This window comes from Euphorbia lathyris, chromosome 8 (genome assembly GCF_963576675.1).
Source record: "Euphorbia lathyris chromosome 8, ddEupLath1.1, whole genome shotgun sequence".
Classification (NCBI taxonomy): Eukaryota; Viridiplantae; Streptophyta; class Magnoliopsida; order Malpighiales; family Euphorbiaceae; genus Euphorbia; species Euphorbia lathyris.
In genome coordinates, this window is record NC_088917.1 from 15,012,538 (window position 1) to 15,032,352 (window position 19,815).

At 34.4% G+C, this 19,815-nt stretch overlaps 2 protein-coding genes across 4 annotated transcripts; both read right to left on the minus strand.

The window, feature by feature from the left end:
• Nucleotides 1-3,338: 3,338 nt before the first annotated feature.
• LOC136202304 (uncharacterized) lies at nucleotides 3,339-8,212 on the minus strand. Of its 2 annotated transcripts, none has more exons than XM_065992833.1 (6): nucleotides 7,743-8,212; nucleotides 7,538-7,666; nucleotides 4,939-5,198; nucleotides 4,687-4,774; nucleotides 4,167-4,233; nucleotides 3,339-3,604 (listed from the first exon to the last, which is right to left on the minus strand). In XM_065992833.1, exons 2-6 carry the CDS (start codon nucleotides 7,591-7,593, stop codon nucleotides 3,551-3,553), a joined length of 525 nt encoding a protein of 174 aa, XP_065848905.1. In that variant the 5' UTR covers nucleotides 7,594-7,666; nucleotides 7,743-8,212; the 3' UTR covers nucleotides 3,339-3,550. The 2 variants fall into 2 exon arrangements, with proteins under 2 accessions (XP_065848905.1, XP_065848903.1); XM_065992831.1 differs by having other exon boundaries at nucleotides 7,864-8,211.
• Nucleotides 8,213-12,786: 4,574 nt separating this feature from the next.
• LOC136202154 (phospholipase D alpha 1-like) lies at nucleotides 12,787-19,089 on the minus strand. 2 transcript variants are annotated; one of them, XM_065992659.1, is made up of 6 exons: nucleotides 19,079-19,089; nucleotides 18,856-18,970; nucleotides 17,700-17,762; nucleotides 16,015-17,628; nucleotides 14,925-15,168; nucleotides 12,787-13,345 (listed from the first exon to the last, which is right to left on the minus strand). In XM_065992659.1, the coding sequence occupies exons 2-6, from the start codon at nucleotides 18,943-18,945 to the stop codon at nucleotides 12,888-12,890; spliced, it is 2,469 nt and encodes an 822-aa protein (XP_065848731.1). In that variant the 5' UTR covers nucleotides 18,946-18,970; nucleotides 19,079-19,089; the 3' UTR covers nucleotides 12,787-12,887. The 2 variants fall into 2 exon arrangements, with proteins under 2 accessions (XP_065848731.1, XP_065848732.1); XM_065992660.1 differs by lacking the exon at nucleotides 19,079-19,089 and having other exon boundaries at nucleotides 17,700-17,777; nucleotides 18,856-18,964.
• Nucleotides 19,090-19,815: the final 726 nt, after the last annotated feature.

The following is a 19,815-nucleotide window of genomic DNA, read 5'->3' on the forward strand; positions in this document are numbered from 1 at the left end:
GTGGCTAAGATATATCATCTCCAATAATGCTCTTTATATTCACTCCTTATTTATTATTTTATTATTAAAATTATTATTTATTGTTACATTACCAATAGTGTGAGGAGAGAGACTCATCAATAATAAATTATTAATAAAAAAAGAAGTTAGGAGGCACTAAGAGGTGGAGAGAGGCTCTCTATTAATAGAGAGGATGAGGAGACTCTTAGTGATTTGAGGAGCCACATCCTCTCTATTAATAGAGAGCCTCTCTCCACCTCTTAGTGCCTCATAACTTCATATTTTACTAATAATTTATTATTGACGAGTCCCTCTCCTCATACTATTGGTAATATAACAATAAATAATAATTTTAATAATAAAATAATAAATAAAGAGTGAATATAAGGAGCATTGTTGGAGATGATATGTCTTAGTCACTCTTAAATCACTAAGAGTCAATTATTTATATTATTTATAGAGAGTTCACTAAGAGTCTCTTGGAGATGCTCTAAGTACCTAAATATATAAAAACGTTAAATATACAAAATAGAAAGTTAATTTGTTTTAAAGTCTTAGAAGGGTAATATGTCAATTTAAACAAATTGCAATGTAGATCACTTTAAACAAGTTTAGAGGACAAATGGATCATTGTACACAAATTTAGGGGGGAGCATCTCTAACAGCCTTTTAAGTTGGGTCTTAAGTTAAAATTTGAGGAGCGAGAATGAAAAATTAGCCCCAATAGCCTCTTAGTGGCTCCTCAAATTATTAAGAGCCTCTTCATCCTCTCTATTAATAGAGAACATCTCTCCACCTCTTAGTATCTCTTAATTCATTTTTTATTAATAATTTATTATTGAAAAGTCTCTCTCCTCTCACTATTGGTAAATATAACAACAATTAATACTTTTAATAATAAAATAATAAATAAAGAGTGAATATAAAGAGTATTGTTGGAGATGGTATATCTTAGTCACTCTTAAATCACTAAGAGTCAATTATTTATATTATATTTAGAGAGTGCACTAAGACTCTCTTGGAGATGTTCTAATAGGTCAATTTAAACAAATTCAGCTTATCAATAAGTTATTTTAAGCAAATTGATGAGCTAACGAGACATCATGTAAGTTCAGGGAGTCAATCATGTTTCTTGGATAAGTTCAAGAGGTTTTTGATGTATTAAGTTTTTTTTTTATGTACTTAATTCCGCTTACATTAAACAATGATGTTACAACGAGCTCTTGTCCTGTTGACAAGTTTTTCTCTCTTGTCCTTTTGACAAGTTTTTGACTTATTGCGTTCTATCAAAATTAATTTGTTCTGACCATGAGTCTCTTAGCTTGGAACTACCGTGGGATGGGCAACCCACGAGCAGTTAGGATGATCCTGGATTTAGCCCGTAGTTATAAGCCTAATTTAATTTTTTTTAGTGAAACAAAAATTAAAGAAAGCAAATTAGAAGTTTTAAAAAAGAAGTTGGGTTTCGCTGGTTGCTTAAGTGTGGACTGCATAGGTAGAAGCGGTGGCCTGAGCCTATTGTGGCAGGATATTGGGATGGTCCAAATATTAAACTCTAGTAAATATTATTTTTCTTTGGTCTGTGCAGCCTTGGAGATTTATTGGTTACTATGGTAATCCAGACAGATCTAGAAGATAAGAGTCTTGAAATATTTTTCATGATCTTGCTTCTCTATCAGATTATCCCTGATGTTGCATGAGTGATTTTAATGACCTAGTCGGTCCTGAGGAAAAGAGGGTATTAATCCTCACCCTTAAACAAGCAATTGAGGACTATGGTTTGGTTGATCTGGATTCTTCAAGTATGTTCTGTACATGAGAGCGTGGTCGTGGTACATCTGCTTGGGTGGAGGAACGCCTTGATAAGGGGCTGGCCACAATTTCTTGGCTGGACAAATTTCCACAAGCTCATGTACGTGTTATACCGTATAGTTCATCTGACCATCTTCCTCTTCTTCTGTCCTTACACCCGAGAAAACGTAAAGTCTAGGTCAAACATTTTCGCTGGTTGAAGGAGAATGAATGCCATTTAATTATTTAAAAAGTTTGGAAGGATAGTTCTTTTATAAATTTACAAACTAAGATACGAGAGTGTGGACGGGCTCTCTCAAATTGGAGAGAAAATTATATTTCCAAGATTAAAAAAGAAATTACAGCAATTAAGCATGAGTTGAATTTTCTGCATAATCGTAGGTGTGACTTTGTTCAAGAAAACAGAGGTTCGCTATTTCGAGTTGCTTGGGTCCATGGAAATTTTCTCGAAACAACGTGCAAAAGCTCACTAGCTTAATTCTAGAGATGAAATACAAGTAGGAAAAAACATAACAAAATTGAGAGTTTTCGTGGGTCTGATGGTCAATGGCATGACTGGGATGGGGATTTGGGGGACATTATGATACACTGTTTTAAGGAGATGTTTCAGTCTTCAAATTCTTTCTCTGAAATTCTTGAATACATAAATCCAGTTATTTCTCTTGAGCAGAATGAGAAGCTTATGTAAGAAATCACTGCTGATGAGATAAAGAAATCAGCTTTTAACATGGATTCAGATAAGGCATCGGGACCGGATGGAATGAATCTAGCATTTTTCCGATCTTATTAGTCTATAATAGGCGTGGATGTGGTAAAAAAATATGCAACGATTTTTTTTTAATCAGGCTACCTTCCTCAAGAGCTAAATAGTATTAGTATTGTACTCATACTAAAGAAAAATCAGTCTGAAGTTATGAGGGACCTTAGACCCATATCACTATGTAATATAGCTTATAAAATCTTAGCCAAAGTAATTGCTAATAGATTAAACCTATTACTTAATGCGTTGGTTTCAGAGTCTCAAAGTGCATTTGTGCCTGGGAAAACGATAACGGATAGCATTTTAATTGCGTTCGAAACAACACACTTTTTGAGAAGAAAAACACAAGGAAAGGAGAGCTTCGATGCGCTTAAGATCGATATGAGTAAAGCATACAACCAGCTAGAATGGGGTTTTATCAAATCTATTTTTCAGCGATTTGGTTTTAGTGAGAGGTGGATTAAAACCGCATCGTACATAAGCCCATGCCATTGAAACGCTTGCAGAGATGTCATCGCAACAATCATGGAAAACAACGCTCGTAGTGACAACACAGTTCACCATCTTTCTAGTCCCGACAAACATGCTCTCACACACTCGAACCCTTCTTAGAAGATCAAGGTCGATCGGCGGTGCAACCCTCAAGGGGATCCCGCCAGTCAATTTCCTTGCGCCTCACGGTTTACTCATAGGCTATTATAAGTTATAACCATCATTAATTTAATCCCTTAAACAACATACAACAATAAACTTGGCAAATTAATAATAAACAATGAATCAACTTCATTCATGAATATAAATGAATCATTGTAAGTGAAGATGAAGTGGTATATTAGTCAAATTACAACAAAATAATAAATATGTTACAATTATCTGCCTCAACCATCAACAACAAGGTTTCAAAAAGAAGGAGAAGAACAACAATGGAAATCAATTCTACTTATTAACAAAGAAAGCACTTGTAAAAAAAAGACCTTTTCAATCATAAAAGCCTTCCTGTTCCCAAATATCTACAAGAAAATCTACCATTTCCTGCCATTGACATTCCCACAAGAAATCAAGAACTTGAAAATTACAAGAATAATATAAAATTAGTCGTATTGTATCGTTGTCCGTCAATAACAATTTTACCTCTAACATTATGAACGGTGCAATTGAGAGTCTAATGTTAACAAACTGAACCAATTTCAGACATTGTTACAGAAACTCAAATGTTCTATTTTACATGTTCTGTACTAGTTGCATATCAGTTAGTTCAGAAAGCAAAAAAATTACGCCTTTTTTGTGATTTCAGCTTTAACGTAAAGCAAAATTTGTGGGGTTTTTTGAAGTTTTTTTTTTTATATTACACTTATAGAACACGTTATAAGAGTTCGACAAGATGAGACCCACACAATACCGTCGTTTGTCTTTGATAATATGGGTACAAGTGAATGAAATAGCGAGATTGATTACTAAGGAGAGAGCTTGCTAATAATGTCTGAAATTGGCCTAACTTGCTAATGTTAAACCCTCAATTATATCATTTAAGGCATTGGAGGTTAAATTGCTTTTGACTGGCAATGATGGTATAAAAATAGAAAGAACAACTTACAGGCAGAGGTATAGGTTGAGGGAAACGCTTGCTTGTACCGAGTAAAGTCTCGTAACTAGCATTCCAACTGCAATACAACCAACAAAATAGAAGTTCAGAAAAGACCATACTAAAGTTTTGTCTGCTTGGCAAACATACGTCCTGACTTTTGACGAAAATTAGACTCGAGACCAAATGAGGTACCAAATTCGTTCATAGAGACCAATATTTAGTTCCATAGACAAAAGTTCACTGTCGAGACAAAAGGTTTTGTCCCCTTAACCAAAAACGCGTCACCAATACTAAAGTTTCGTCAACTTGATCAAAATATGTATAGGAGTCTAAAATTTGGTCCTTTTGACCAAAACTAGTGCTTGAAACAAAATTCGTCCTAAAGACCAACATTTACTTACATAGACAAAAGTTCATCACCTAGATAAAAAAAAGTTGTTCCTTAACCAAAATTCGGCAATGATACTAAATTTTCGATGCCTTGATCAAAATATCTTTCAAAGAAAGAGGTAAGGAAGGGATATTTAACCTTATTGTAGGTTCACGAACTCGTTTCTTTTGGCGAGGCTTTTTATTTGCGGCCCATTGCTGCCTTGTTTGCCTCCAAAGGTGAAAACCTGCACCATTTCTTAGATGCATCAGCAAACTGAAAAAAGCGCATTGCAATGATTGCAGACAACAAAGTAGTCGATTCTAAATCCACAGACTCGAGCAAAACGAGCACAGGCAAATATTCTAACAGACGAGTTAGCAAATAAATATAACAGTTAGAAAATCTTGCCATGATTTACAAACTCTGGAGGATTGCTTGTGGTGGCAGCACCAGTTAATGGATCTAAGGGCTGATTCACTACGCTAGTTGATGAAGGACTACTTCTTCGGGATTTTAATCCGTTAGTGTCCATTTCGATGGGACTCGCGCTCCAAAAATCGTCTGATGTGCTTTCTTGTTTCGTTGTTTGATCCTTATTTCTCAGTCTCTTTGAGGTGTTACCAATTGTGATAGTTGTTGCAGGTCTATTGCAGCATCCAAAACAACCTCTGCTCTGTTACAAATTATGTTTCGCCATTAAAACGATTAGTACCAATAATCCATTATATAATTCTCATTTTTAAGTCATACAGCTCCAATAATAACGGAAACACGAAAAAGGAAAAATTATGTTCCAAGAATGAAAATTGAGCAATCTGGCAAAGAAACAGCATCGATGATATTGTGATCAATAAGCCCGTTATTGAACAAGGCGTCCTGGTGCACTACGAGGGTCCGGGGAGGGGTCCCACCACAAGGGTGTATTGGGGGCAAGCCTTCCCCGACCAATTTTTTGGCAAGAGGCCACTCCTAAGACTCGAACCTGTGACCTCTCAGTCACATGACAACAACGTTTACTGTTGCGCCAAATCTAGAATACAAAAAAAAAAAAAAGAACAGAAGTAGACAAGATGCATCTCCTATGTTGCACATAAACGGAAACAGACACCGAGAAACATGATTCTAAAACATAGTCTTCAAAACATAGTCACGAAACAGATACAAATGTGGGGAAACGCTACTGAAGAGGAGTTTTCGTGCAACATAGTGGAACAAAAGTACATTCTATCAAAACTACTCCTACAAGGGTTAGTAAATCGTAAACATATTCGTCACAGAATATAATACAGAGATTGTCCACTGAATTCTGCAAAAACTATTATCGGCGAGTCTATGAAGAAACAGCCAGTTAAATTGCAACACATTAGCTATTCTAGGGGTGTCAAAACGGGTTACCGTGTCATAATCATGTTATGTGATCCATATACTCCACATGATTATATATGATATAAATGACACGGAAATGATAATAATGTCGTGTCTAGACATATTTGAACCCATGAAACCAAAACAAAAGATTCTCCGTTTATCAAACAAACTTAAAAAACGGAGAACGTATTAAACAAAAATCCTCACACTGAAAAGACCCTTGCATCTATTCTTTAATGATTCCATAGCAGCAAAAACAAGAGCCCGGAAACAAGCACCGGAAAACAATAGGAACGAACAGCAAGGTTTCTCAAAGCATTTCTCGGTGTGGGTTTGCAAACAACAACTAGAAAACATGGTTTCAACAAAAAATTATGCCAAAGAATAACCAAATCTAGAGGTTATTAGATTAACCATTGCTTGAAGGAAAGAATGAGTAAAAAACAACATAAAAAGTGACATCTTGTTTCTCTGTTCAATCAAGCTTACTGAATAAGCAAGCAATCACCAAAACATAAGATTCCAAACCAAGTAATAAAGTTAAGAACTTTGAGTGAATAAATAAACAAATAGAGCTGTTTTTATTCTGATGAACCAAACAGAATTAGAGGTGACAATTGTATACGTGACCTGAAAACATGACACGGATTTCGTGGGTTTGTGATTTATTAAAAAGGTAATGAGTCATTTTTGGGTTGGCATGAAACTGACATGTGTGTCATTTTTGGATTGGGTTGGGGTTAACATGTTAACTCAAAAATGACACGAATATTTAAAATTACTATTATTATGATAAACTCTTATGTTTTTACATGTCCACCGGGCTGTAAATGAGTCAAGCCACTCATGAGCGGCTCGGCTTTCGGCTCGACAAAAGCTCGGCCGTATTCGGCTCAATTTATAAATGAGTCGAGTTTGAGCACGACGAAACTTGGGTAGAAAGCTCGCAAGCAAGCTCGGTTATAGGTTCATGAACAAGCTCGATTATAATGTTCATGAACACGCACGTGGGCAAGCTTGGTTTGATTATATTTTTTTTAATAATAGTACTTCTACAAAAGGGGAAATGTAAAATAACCGTAGTTTTGTGTTAAAGAAATTTCAAATGGACATAATTAATGAGTTGTCCGCGAACGAAATTCATGAACAAAATTAACGAGCTACTCCCAAGCAAAACTCGTGAACAAGTTCGTGAGATTCTCACAAATTGAACTCGTCAATTTTCTGAAGAGCCAAGCATGAGCAGGTCAAAGCTCGGCTCGATTACACCCTTAACCTTAATAGAAGTAATAAAATTACACGTTGCCCGCGAACATGACTGAACCTTCCATATTTTAGGAAACATTATTTCTAAAACATAACCTTCATCAAATAGCCTTCAAACGAAATAGTCTATCAAAGGCTACTAAAAAGGATTGTTCAAGCAACATAGGTTAACACCATTACCCATTACCATTAAAATTACATATGATCCGCGAATACAACACGAAAATGATACTAACAGATTAAGTTGACATGAATATCACACAATTTTTTTTGGATTGGATTGAGATTGACTCATTTGAAACTAATCCAATAATTGACACCACAATTTACAGCACTAAACAGAATGATGCAGAAAAAGAAGGGAAAAACTCACCCCATACAGGCAATCAATTGATAGATCCAAAGAGGAAGAAGTCTACGGAGATGCATCTACAAGCCCAAAGCCAGATATGCTTGTTCTAAAACTGAAACCCTAAATCCAGGAAGGAGAGAACTGACAATCCTGCACCAAATTAAACAAAATCAGATCAAATCAACGAATCATTCAGGTAAAAGAGAGGGAAAAAAAAGACATCTACCAAAAGTTTTTCCTCAGAATCGATTCAGATGCCAAATTAAAATCAAGGTAAGAAAAAAAGAGGCATGTCCATCCTTTATCGTAAGGTTAAAGAAAAATTGGGGGAATCAATAAAAAAGAACCTTAAAAATTGCATGATTGAAGAAAAGGAAACGACAGGTTAATAATCTCTCCTTCCTGCTTTGGCTTGGCTTTGCTTGGCCCTTGGTTAGAAAATTAACCAAAGGGCTAAGTAACCCCTTTTCCCTCTTTTCCTCTGTGTTCTGTTCTGCTCTGTTGGGTTCTTTTTTTTATAATATAAAATGTGAAAAATTGAGACTTTATAGTGATGGTGGGAAGCCTAAAAAAAGGGTCATTGGAGGAGGAGAGTGGTGGTTTTTTTTTATGTGTGTTTGTCTATGTATAGGAATAGGAAGATGGTGGAAGAATTCTGTTTTGGTGTACCTGTTTGTTTCCTACTTTGTAACAACTGCAACTTGTTTGGCTCCATGATTGGATTTTGATTGTTCATCTTTATTGTGTGCTCCATTATTGTAGGACGGAGCTCTATTTTATATATATATATATATATAAATCCATTAGCTCTTAAACTTTAAGGTGTCTTGTTAATTTTTTTAATTAGCTTAATGGTTAATTATAAAAATGGGTGAAATGGGAAGCCCATTTACATATTTAACCTATTTGCTCAACCTACTACATATCTAGACTGTCTTTATGTGACTTTCCCATAATACCTCCAATCTTTCATCTCCCTCTTCCTCTTCCTCTTCCTTACGGTTTCCTCTTCACCCAAAATGGCTCATCCTCCTTCCACAGGGATCTAACCTGCAAAATCCGTTGTTGTTTGACGGCGTTCTCTAGCAACTCCTACTCCGGTGAAAGAAAAGGGGAAGCGAACGGCGGTAGAGGAAAAACGAGAGGGCGATTTTAGGACGAACGACGGTGAGAGAAGGTGAACGACGGTAGAAGAAGGTGAACAGTGAGAGAAAAGACGAGGAAGAAGGCGAACAACAGAGAAAAGGGAAGAAAGAGGGCGATTTTAGAGCGAACGACAACCTCGTTCCGTGAGGCGGAAGATTAGGAAACGCAGAGAAAATGCCTAATTCTATAAATCTCACTGAATTATTGTTAGTGTATTCATTTATGTTCTGATTTTTTTTGTTAAATAATTTTTGAATCCGTTGTTGTTTGTCATTTTTGTTATATACCACTTAGCGAATTTTGTTAAAAACACATCCAGACTTCGCTTATGCTAACTAAAATCATCAACTAAACCAAACATTCGCTTCGCAGGCTTCGCATATGCTAATTAAAATCATCAACTAAACCAAATATTAGCTTCGCAGGCTTCGCATATGCTAACTAAAATCATCAACTAAACCAAACATTAGCTTCGCAGACTTCGCAATGCTAACTAAAATCATCAACTAAACCAAACATTAGTTTCGCAGGCTTCGCATATTTAGCTTCGCAGGGTTTGCATATGCTAACCTCTGCGAAGTCAGACGGGAAGAAGACAGCCGCGCGTAAATATTGAAGGTATTATGGAAAAGTCACACAAAATCAGTCTAGATATGTAGTAGGTTGAGTAAATAGGTTAAATATGTAAATGAGCCTCCCATTTGACCCATTTTTGTAATTAACCCTTAGCTTAAAGTGATATGGTTAATCTGTTGTGCTACGTGTCAAAGTAAGAGAAGATTGAGATAAAATTAAAGCGCTTATCAATTTAAGCAAGTTTAGACCGTCAAATGTCATTTTATATAAATTTAAAAGGTAATAGATAACATGTTCATGAATTCGTTGAACATGTTCATAATCTTGGATATGTATATTTAAAAATTAGTCTAATTCGGCTCGGTCCCATTCCAACCGGCGCATAGAATGGTTTAGATATGGAATCTGTCTCAAAAGCTCCGCACCACCCTTATATTATATATATGTTTTTATTAACTTTATTTAATTTTATTACTTTGTTAAATGTATTTTAATTATATAAAATTGTTTTTATTGAATGGTTAACTAATTTTTTAATTGGTAACATTTTTAATGGTTGATATTTATAGTTTACTTTAATTTTAATTATTTTTTTAAGTACAATATATATTAGTAAGCTGAACTAGGTTTGAGCTACTTTAGTACGGAAGTTCAATGTAAATATAATGTGAACTAGGTTTGATTTGGACAAAATAATTTAGTGTAAAATATGATTAAGCCCAACTTGATTTAACCTATAAATGGTCTAATAGTAGATTACTTAAAGTAAATTTAGGGGATCAGTAGGTCACTTAAAGTAAGTTTAGGTACTAATAAAAAAATCTCCAAAATTTAAGAGACAATCGATTATTGAATTAAGTATAGAACTTTCGGAGATTCTCCATCCTCATTAAGACGAATCCCCAACGGGAACAGAGATCCTTTCTCGTTTACAATCCTAGGAGCACTATTCTACCCAATCTTAGATGTTGTGTCCTATTTACCTAATTTCGAGCGTCTCTGAAAGCTGGAGGATTAACAGATCTCATGACCTCCTTTTGCCTTAAATGTCAATATAAGCACTTTCTCATCGTCTCTTAACAATCATAAATCTTATATTAATCTCTGACACTCCACACACACAAATATCTCCTGGGTTTGCAACGTGTACAACACAAGCTCATCCCACCATGTGTATTTAACTCCATAAATTAATGAGATTGTCAGTGCATTTGTTTTGGTCCAAGATATAAGATCTACGATTGGATAACACATGTCAATTTTTATAGTTTCTCCTTTTGAGTTGGAAGACTCAATGCCACCGTAAAACCTCATATTTAGACATATCCTACTTTTATAGATGACATGGTAGAAATGTTAAGTCGAGAATTTTAATATACGTCTGTCACACCACATCATCCGTGTGCCAGACCAATAATTTAATATCCCATTACACCTCAATCAATAATAAAATGTTAACATATAATTAATTAGTTAATCATATATATTATATTCTAGATCCTAAAAAAAACAAATTTTACATCCCCAAATTATATGGCATGATATTAAATAATTAATCTGGCGCACAAATGACGTGGTATATATATATATACACTATGCACATAGTAAAATATCTCCACTAAACTACAATTTTATTTAAAGGCTTAATACATCATTTGCCCCTGAACTTGTCCAAGTAATTAGTAAAGCTAATTTGATAGGGCCACTGCTTTTAGGGCAAAGCTATTAGCCCAAACCATCTCGCTCACTATCTAAGTAAGGTTCCCAAACTATCTCGTATGCACATTCTTCTTTCACTTCGTGATCAAACTTCGACTTTCATGTGTTAAGCAAATCAATTGCTACTTTCTCAAGCGATCAGTACGTTACTAGCACGCACTCTTTACTCTGCCTTTCGGGGACCGGCTTCGCGGGTTTCTAAACCACTCAAGGCTAGGCTCTCTGGGCGAAAGGTTTTCTAGAATGGGTAAGCAGGGACAAATCCCTCGATCAAGCTTTTCTTCTCTTATAATATTTCAAGCTTCTATTTCAACTAGGTCAGACGCGGAAAGAAGTCATTCTATTCTAGCAGGTCGAATTATGGCATTGGGCGAGGGGTACTTTCTTTTTTGTCATATCCGTGGACAAGTGAGCAGAGGTTAGAGCTATGTGAACCATCTTCAGGATGACGGGTAGGAAAAGATGCCAGAGGCTGACTGAAAGCCCTCCTAGGGTGTAACCCTGAACTTTCAAAGTGTTCTGATAGCCCCCTAAACTTGCATAAAATGTTCAGTTAGCCCCCTGAACTTGCGTAAAATATAATCAGTTGATCACTCGGTCTTTAAAAAGTAAGTTAAATGCGGAAAATATATTCCACGAGTATTAGAAAAAGTAAAACGACCAAAATCGGCGTATACGATTCTAATATGAGATAAGACAAGTTGTATAGTTGAACAAGGAATAACTTCATTTTTAATCTATTTTTTAATTATGTAATAACATTCTAAGATGCACGGAATACATCTTCCGCATTTAACTTACTTTTTTACGACCGAGTGATCAATTGATTACATTTTACGTAAGTTCAAGGGGCTAATTGAACATTTTATGCAAGTTCAGGGGGCTATCGGAACACTTTGAAAGTTCAGGGAGCCAATCAAGCTTTTTGGACAAGTTCAGGGGGCAAATGATGTATTAAGCCTTATTTAAAATCACTTCCTTTCCAACGTGTATGAGAGTATTTGTGTGTGGAGGTGTGTTAGAGATTAATATAAGATTTATGATTGGATAACACATGTCAATTTTTATAGTTTCTCCTTGGAAGACTCAATGCCACTGTAAAACTTTATATTTAGATATATCCTACTTTTATGGATGACATGGTAGAAATGTTAAGTCGGGAATTTTAATATACGCCTGGCACACCACATCATCTGTGTACCAGACCAATAATTTAATATCACATTACACCTCAATCAATAAAATATTAACATTATATAATTAATTAGTTACATATTTTTTAATTAATTATATATATTATATTCTAGATCCTTAAAAAGAACAAATTTTACACCCCCAAATTATAGATGGTATATCCTAAATCATATGAGATGATATTAAATAATTAATTTGACGCACAAATAACGTGGTATATATGTATATATATATCGTACGTATGGTAAAATATCTCCATCAAGCCACAATTTTATTTAAAATCACTTCTTTTCCAATGTGTTTGCTGAATTGTCATATAATCTACGTCTTTTGTGATAATTAGATAATAAAAAAGTTAATTTATAAAATAAATAAATATAAAGATAAAAGTAGCTTTTTACCATCTGACTTTTGACTTTTTTAAGATCGTTAGTCAGTTTAGACTGTACTTGCTAATGGAATGAACCACAAATTACCAGTTTGCAAACTTTTAAACCACGTAGTTTATGTTTGAAAATGATCCAAACCACGTGATTTATTTTTGTACTTTTTCTATTTTTTTTTGTAAAAACACTAAAAATATCAATTTAGCACCCATAAATCACAACAGAAACTGAATCATGTACCATTATCAACATATATAACTTTATTAAAAATAATACGTAAAGTTCAATAATTTCATTAAAAGAATCGAAGTTCAACAACCTTAATAAAACAGACCCGAAACTTCAGTAACCTAAGTAGTAAGAATTGGAGGAAGATACTCAGATTTATTCCCCAAAATGTGAGCTTTAGTATCAGGAAAGAACTGAATTCCACCCAAGGTTGTAATACCTCCATTGTTACTAACCTGGATAGGATATCTCAACATATGACCAATTAAATCTTGATTAAAAGCTTCAGTCGCATAACTATCCCATAAATCATCTGCAATTTGGTTAACTCTTTGGATACACTGAACAGATTGAGGATGTTGAAAAACAGGTTCCAAACAGCCTAAATGTTCATACCATAAAGCCATTCTGAATCCATAAATCTGACCTCTAGCTTCTGATGTTGCTGTTGTTGTTTCATCATCTGATGATGTTAAATGATGTGGCTGAAACCCTCCCATTGCTATCTCTGTGTCTCTTCCTCCATCCATTGATCTCTGGTTTATGTTTGCTGATCCTATTATTATGTACTCGTCGTCCACTGTAATAAATAAACAAACACATGGTTCAGGTGGTTAAGATACTGGATCAATTTAATTATTGAATTCTGGACATGTAAATGCAGCCGTGGTTAAAATACTTAATAGGAGAGTTCCGTCACTCTCTAGAGACCTATCAACTGGAATTTGGATAAGTAACTATCAGCCTAGTATACCAGATAGTTAGACGAATATATATATATATATATATATATATATATATATATATATATATGGTAATTTTAGTATTACCCTTGATTTTAGAGTTGTTGTTTTTATAGGTAGATACAGTTTGAGGTTGATTAGACACTTTTTAAACGTAAAATAATGTTTTTAAGAAAGTTTAGAAGATTAATGAGATATTTTATAAATTAAAAGCAACAATGGATTAATGAGATAAATGTTCATACCATAAAGCCATTATGAATCTGCTGATTTTTTTTTCTTGATATTTTATTTAGACACATTAAGTCTTTGATTATTTATTTTTGATCGCAAGTTCTTACTTATCAAATTAGTTAGTTGTGAACGAGAATTTCTACAGTGGACCCGACCAATGAAAAAAGAGAATCATGCTAATGCTACCTCATTGGGAGATGATTGGTATAAGGAAAAAAAAAAGTACACAATTATCACGTTTCTATTGGTAAGGTCCAATGGAGCGGGACCATAATAGAATTTCTCGTTGTGAACATATAATTCAGTTAAAAACGTGTTATAAAATATTTACAATTTGAAATAAGATTTTATTATTGTTTTCCTATAGCTTCATTACACATCAAAAATTTCTTTTAAATTGTGAGAAATACGAATTTCGAAAACATGTGAAATGAATAACACTTTGTTAATCTGAGTTTTATGTTCAAAACTAATGTTTTTGGTCATCGGAAACTTAATGAGACCGAAAATAAAAGATTAAAGACTTAATGTGTCAATAAAATATCAAGAACATAACGAATAAAAAAATGAAAAATTAGGACCTCGGGATACTTTTTCCTTTGTTTCATATGCATAACGATTTTGTTTATTAAAAGCTAAATCTCACCAGAAATTAAAGTTAAATCTCACTCAATCAAAGTTTAGGGGCGAAATTCAACAAAACGTCCAATTAAAGGGCCATAATATTGTTTTGTCCATCCGGATAAAATACATCCATGATCCCTCAATTTTAGCGTTTCTAACACGATGATTTCTAAACTTCAAAACTTTTTACGCCTAAACTTTGACATGTACTGACATAAAAGTCTAAATAATCATTGACTAGTATAAATACCGGTAGAACACTTGCAATGCCGTAAATTACACTCTTAGTAACATAAAGTTGAGGAATCATGGACATATATTACCGATGTAATTTACTGGAATTTCACATGTCAAACCCATTTTTACGCATCTCAAAGTTCAGATATTTTTGTATCCGATTTTGAAGTTCAGAACATCATGTTAATAACACCAAAGTTGAAAGTCATTGGTGCGTTTTACCCGTTTTAGACCCGTTCTCTCTTATTAAAACCTGACACATACGCTAAGAATCGAACTCGAGACCTAACTTAATCAATCATTTATGCATCGTAAACTTACCGATCATCACCTTGGAATGAACATAAATCATGAATCTTCTTGAATGCTGAGCTCTAGCATAATCAGAATCAAGTTCAGGTGTCTCCAATGGTACATATTCCCCAAACTTCTTAGTCTCCCTATTTCCAAGGCAAAAAAATGACAAATACTCTCTAGGATCTGCCTGAATCCCATTCCTTTCAAGCGCTTCACAAATATCCGAATACATCATTTCCATCGTTCTCCGTTGCCAGTCCAAAATCGCCTGAACAAAACGAGTTATCATATCATAATCACATCAAACAGGTTGATTCTGTAAATCATGTTATCTTATCGGAAATTGCCAGAACGAGGTATCGTGTCATAATCATGGGGTAAACTACACCAATGGTACCTGAACTTTACTTAGTTTACACTTTGGTACCTAGATTACATTTTGTCCCAAAAATATACCTGAAGTAATGATGACCGGATAATTTAATATATTTTACCAGTTAATGACCGGTCAACGTGAGTTTCATGAGTTAATTACATCAATGGTACGTGAATTTTACCATAATTCACACCTCGGTACCTGGATTTTATTTTATCCTAAAAACATAACACAAGTAAAAGTGACTGAAAAAATTTAGTTCATTTGATCGGTTAGTGACTGGGTAACATAAACTAAACATTGGAACTCACCATACACTCAATTAACGATGACAGTATTGTAATTTTATGTTAATTGAGTGTATGATGAGTCTAAATTTTTAATTTAAAATAGTCAAACTCACATTGACCGATCACTGATCGGTCAAATGTACAAAAATGTTGAGTCATTTTTATTTAAAGTGTATTTTTTGGACAAAATGAAATCTAGGTACCAAAATGCGAATTAGAGTAATGTTCATGTACTATCAGTGTAATTTACTTATCAAAATCGCATTGACTAGCCATTGACCGGTAAAATATACTAAATTGTCCGGTCATCGTTATTTCGACAAAATGTAATTTAAGTACCAAAGTGTGAATTAGGGTAAAGTTCAGATACCATTGGCGTAATTTACTCCATAATCATGTCAGAAAAACAGGTTAGCTCTGTAAATCGTGTTATCGTATCAGAAATTACCTGAACAGAACCGCTCTCAGGTATCCCTTCCGGCCACATTGGAATCACAATGTAAACACTAAACCTCTCTTTTGCATCAATCTTGCTCACAATCTTCAAAGATAGCTCTTTAGGGATCAAATGTAAAACATTAATATCTTCTACTTTGATATCTTTTGATTTCCAACCAAATGAGCTTCCTAAAAAGTATTGATTCTCAATGTAGATGAAGTTTTTCGCTCGTCGAATCGCGGTTATATACGCATCCTGAATGCTTCTATCAATGATGTTATCTTTACCACTTACAAGTCCAACTGCTGCTGCTTCCTCAGGTTTCTCCGGAAACCCGGACACCGCGCCCCCATCGATGGAACGGAATAGCTGAACGTTCCATACTTCGGGGTCCGTTGATTGTAGCACGGGTAGTGGTCTAACGGTGATTTGTTCGAGATTGTATTGCGAGATTATGAACTTCTCCCCGACTTGCTTCTTCCACCGCTGCTCGAAATTGTAGAGCACATCCCAAGCTATAGGCCCTTCTAGCTTGCAATGTATGTCGTGCCAAGGCTCCCTCGGGCCGCCTTTTTGGACCGAGGAGCCTTGGAAGTTCGGCTGGTGGAAATCATCGTGGTGGATGGTGTCAAGTGTTTTGAATAACGGGTGATCTTGTGTGTCGTACCGCCCGTCACAAAGATCTATCCCCCCTACGAAACTCACTATTCGCCTTTTCGTTGACGCATTATCAGGCATTTCGAAATCCACTATCACTGACTTCTGATGGTGAGTGAACATAGTTGAAATCTCAAACCCCTGAACTATGCTGCCCCCGTTGTCAGGATTTCGGGGGCACAACACGCAATGTACCTTCGAGTTTTTAAAATATTGTTCGGTTTCTTGATCGTGCGTCGCCATAAGTCCGTCCTTCTTGAATTCGACAACCGAAGTTCTGTCATCCCAAACCAGCATCAGAACATTCACACCTTCCTCAGCTTTCCTCTTGAGTAGCTCCCCGAGCTTAAGCTCCCCGTCTCTTTTCGGCCTAAACGGGTCCCGTACCAACGTTATCTCGGTATAAACTGACCACCCCGTAACGTAAACAAGGTGTTTCGCGTTGGAAATAGCATCGAAAACATCCTCCCAACACCGTTGAGCTTCGTACGTTTTCCCATCTTGCAACAAGATTTTCGGGATGAAATTGTCCGGGACATGAGCGTCTTGATATAGCGTAACGCGACAACCTTGTCGTTGATTGAAAAAAGTGTACGGAACACCGTTGTAATTCGGAGCCTTGATGCCTCTAGACCAACTAGAATCATGAACAACATTAACAAAATGTAGCTTGACATGAATCTTGGAACCGATAGGATTACGAGATTCGTCGAGTATTTCGATCCACCGATCGATTATATACCCTTTGATCACTTCTTCGACGGGTAAATACGCTCTACCGATTAATGATGCTCCAACAATTTGAGCATCCTTGACAGTGAAAACAACATTTGAGATCTTATGAGCAGAGTAGATGTGGAATGACTGGTACCATTGCGGGTTTTCGGGTTGATTTTCGATCATTCGAGTCCTTCCAACCCGCGCTTTGTCGAGATCAACGGTTGCGTAGAGCTTACAAGCAGCAATCTGCAGAATAAGATTAAGTGTTCATATGAATTTATTGCAGGAAAATTAAGTAAAAATAAATAATTTTGTACCTGAGGTCTGCATAGCACCATTTTCTTCAATTTGGATAGTAAACTTTTCCCAAAATTTTGATTCTGATCAAGTTATGACTAAAGAGTAATTAGTAATTTGGAGATAAACAATCATTGTACTTTGTAAAAAATTCAATTAAACATTCAAAATAGGAAAAATTTTAAAAAAAAACATGGTTTCCCCTTTTGACATTTTGAGGACCGTGATTTTTTTTCTTTGATAAAATTGTAACGTGGTTTTCGAGGTTACATACAAAAATGACCCCACTTAACTAAAATAATATATTGTATGAGTAAGGAGGACTCGCACAATTTTTTTTGTGTGTCAGGAACATAGAAAAGGATATAAAATTAAAAACATCGTATTGTTTTTACCCGGAAAATTTCTAACTTCAACCGTGTTACTTTCTTCAAAAAAATAAATTTAACACTGTTACAAATTTTTTTTACTATCATAAAAAACTAGTCAGAAGACAATATTTTATCGCTGCTATTATTTTGAAATTTCTATTGTTCTTTTTTTTCTAAAAAAATGAACGTAATAGAAGATTGATAACTCCAACACTGATAGTGAAAATACCCTAACTTTTACAATGGTACTAATTTTTTTTTTTTTTTTTTGCTAACACCGAAAACCATAGACATGCAATATTTTGTCACAAAATTCATAGTCCTCAAACCGACAAAACCACTTTTTTTTTTTTTTAAGTTTTTTCAAAAATCAATTGAACATTCAAAATATTGAGATTTTTTTTATCAAATAAAGAGAATCAATAACAAACTTTTTCTAATTTGTTCTGAAATTTTTATTAGGATTGAGGATGAAGAAAAATGTATTTTTCCGCGGTAGGTTACTTTAGCGGTTTGGCCGATTACTCGGGGATGACTCTATATTAATTACCCATTTTTTTTGAAATAGACCAATTTTATATAATTTTTCAATTCAAATTAGCAAAAGCAATGTCTCATCGCATAATATGGACATAATCGAAAAAGAAACATGGGTTCGATTCCCGATATCACCTGTTGATTTAGTTGTTATTGGAGCTACAAAACACTATCTAAATTGATCCTTTTCTACCTAAAACATAAAATTTTACGCGGTATCTGCGGTATCTATTTTATCGGTCTAGAATTCCTCTATAAAAAAACTTACCTTACTGAAGAATTTAAATCCACACCCATTTTGTAATGTGTCAACTTCAAAAATTGTGACAGAAAGAGTTCCATGAAGCAGATGTGGCATTATCCTTTTTCACCTCTGAAATCACCTTAAGAAAAATAAAATAATAAAAAAATAAGTGAAAACATGCATCAAGAAATTAATAATTATATATGAACATTAATGGAAAAAAGGAAAAAAAATAAATAAATTTTACTTGAAGGTGATGATTCAGAAAAATGATATATAGATGCAACTATGAAGATGTTTATATTTATAAATATGGAGAAAAAGAAGATGAGAATCTTAAACATTGCTATTAACAAGTAAGAGATCAATTTTTATTTGGATTTTCGAATTTCATTTAGAATCAATTCTTGCCAAAGCTATTCTCATGCACTTGTCAAAAAAAAATATGGATTTCTCTGAACTTTTAAAGTGTTCTATAAATCTTTAGAGCCCGTTTGTTTTACCTACTGTTTGCTGTTACAGTTTGGTGTTTGCTATTGGAAAAAGCTGTTTTTCCAAAAAGCAGAGATTTTCTGCTTTTGTGTAAAGCTGTTTTTCAGGTGTGAAAGGCAAACAGAAGGTTACTAACCAAACACCTAATGCTGCTTTTCAGATTTAAAAGACAAACATGAGGTCACTAATAAATTAATTACCCTTATTAATAAATTGACATATAAAGTAATTGAATATCCACAATATTTCGAACACTAGTTAAAATAATATTGATACATATCAGTGTTCGAAATATTGTGGATATTCAATTACTTTTAATTTGCATATATTACATGAGCAATGAAATTTAGTAGTCATGGAATCATTGATGAAAAACAAATATAAAATTTTAATGGACAAGAATACTAATTAATTATATTATAATAAATAAGAATATACAGTAGAACTAAATAAAAAGATAACATATAAAGTTAATAGGGAAAGAATATAATA

Excerpts from the sequence above, each read along its gene's own strand:
- LOC136202154 (XM_065992659.1), bottom strand. The coding sequence starts at position 18,945 with ATGCCACATCTGCTTCATGGAACTCTTTCTGTCACAATTTTTGAAGTT. Across the intron at positions 17,763-18,855 it reads GATTTAAATTCTTCAGTAAG|AATCAAAATTTTGGGAAAAG; the intron begins GTAAGTTTTTTT and ends TAACTTGATCAG. Across the intron at positions 15,169-16,014 it reads CTGAGAGCGGTTCTGTTCAG|GCGATTTTGGACTGGCAACG; the intron begins GTAATTTCTGAT and ends CGTTTTGTTCAG.
- LOC136202304 (XM_065992833.1), bottom strand. The coding sequence starts at position 7,593 with ATGCATCTCCGTAGACTTCTTCCTCTTTGGATCTATCAATTGATTGCC. Across the intron at positions 4,234-4,686 it reads GTTCGTGAACCTACAATAAG|TTGGAATGCTAGTTACGAGA; the intron begins GTTAAATATCCC and ends GTTGTATTGCAG. Across the intron at positions 3,605-4,166 it reads CTCAACCTATACCTCTGCCT|GAAATGGTAGATTTTCTTGT; the intron begins GTAAGTTGTTCT and ends TGTCAATGGCAG.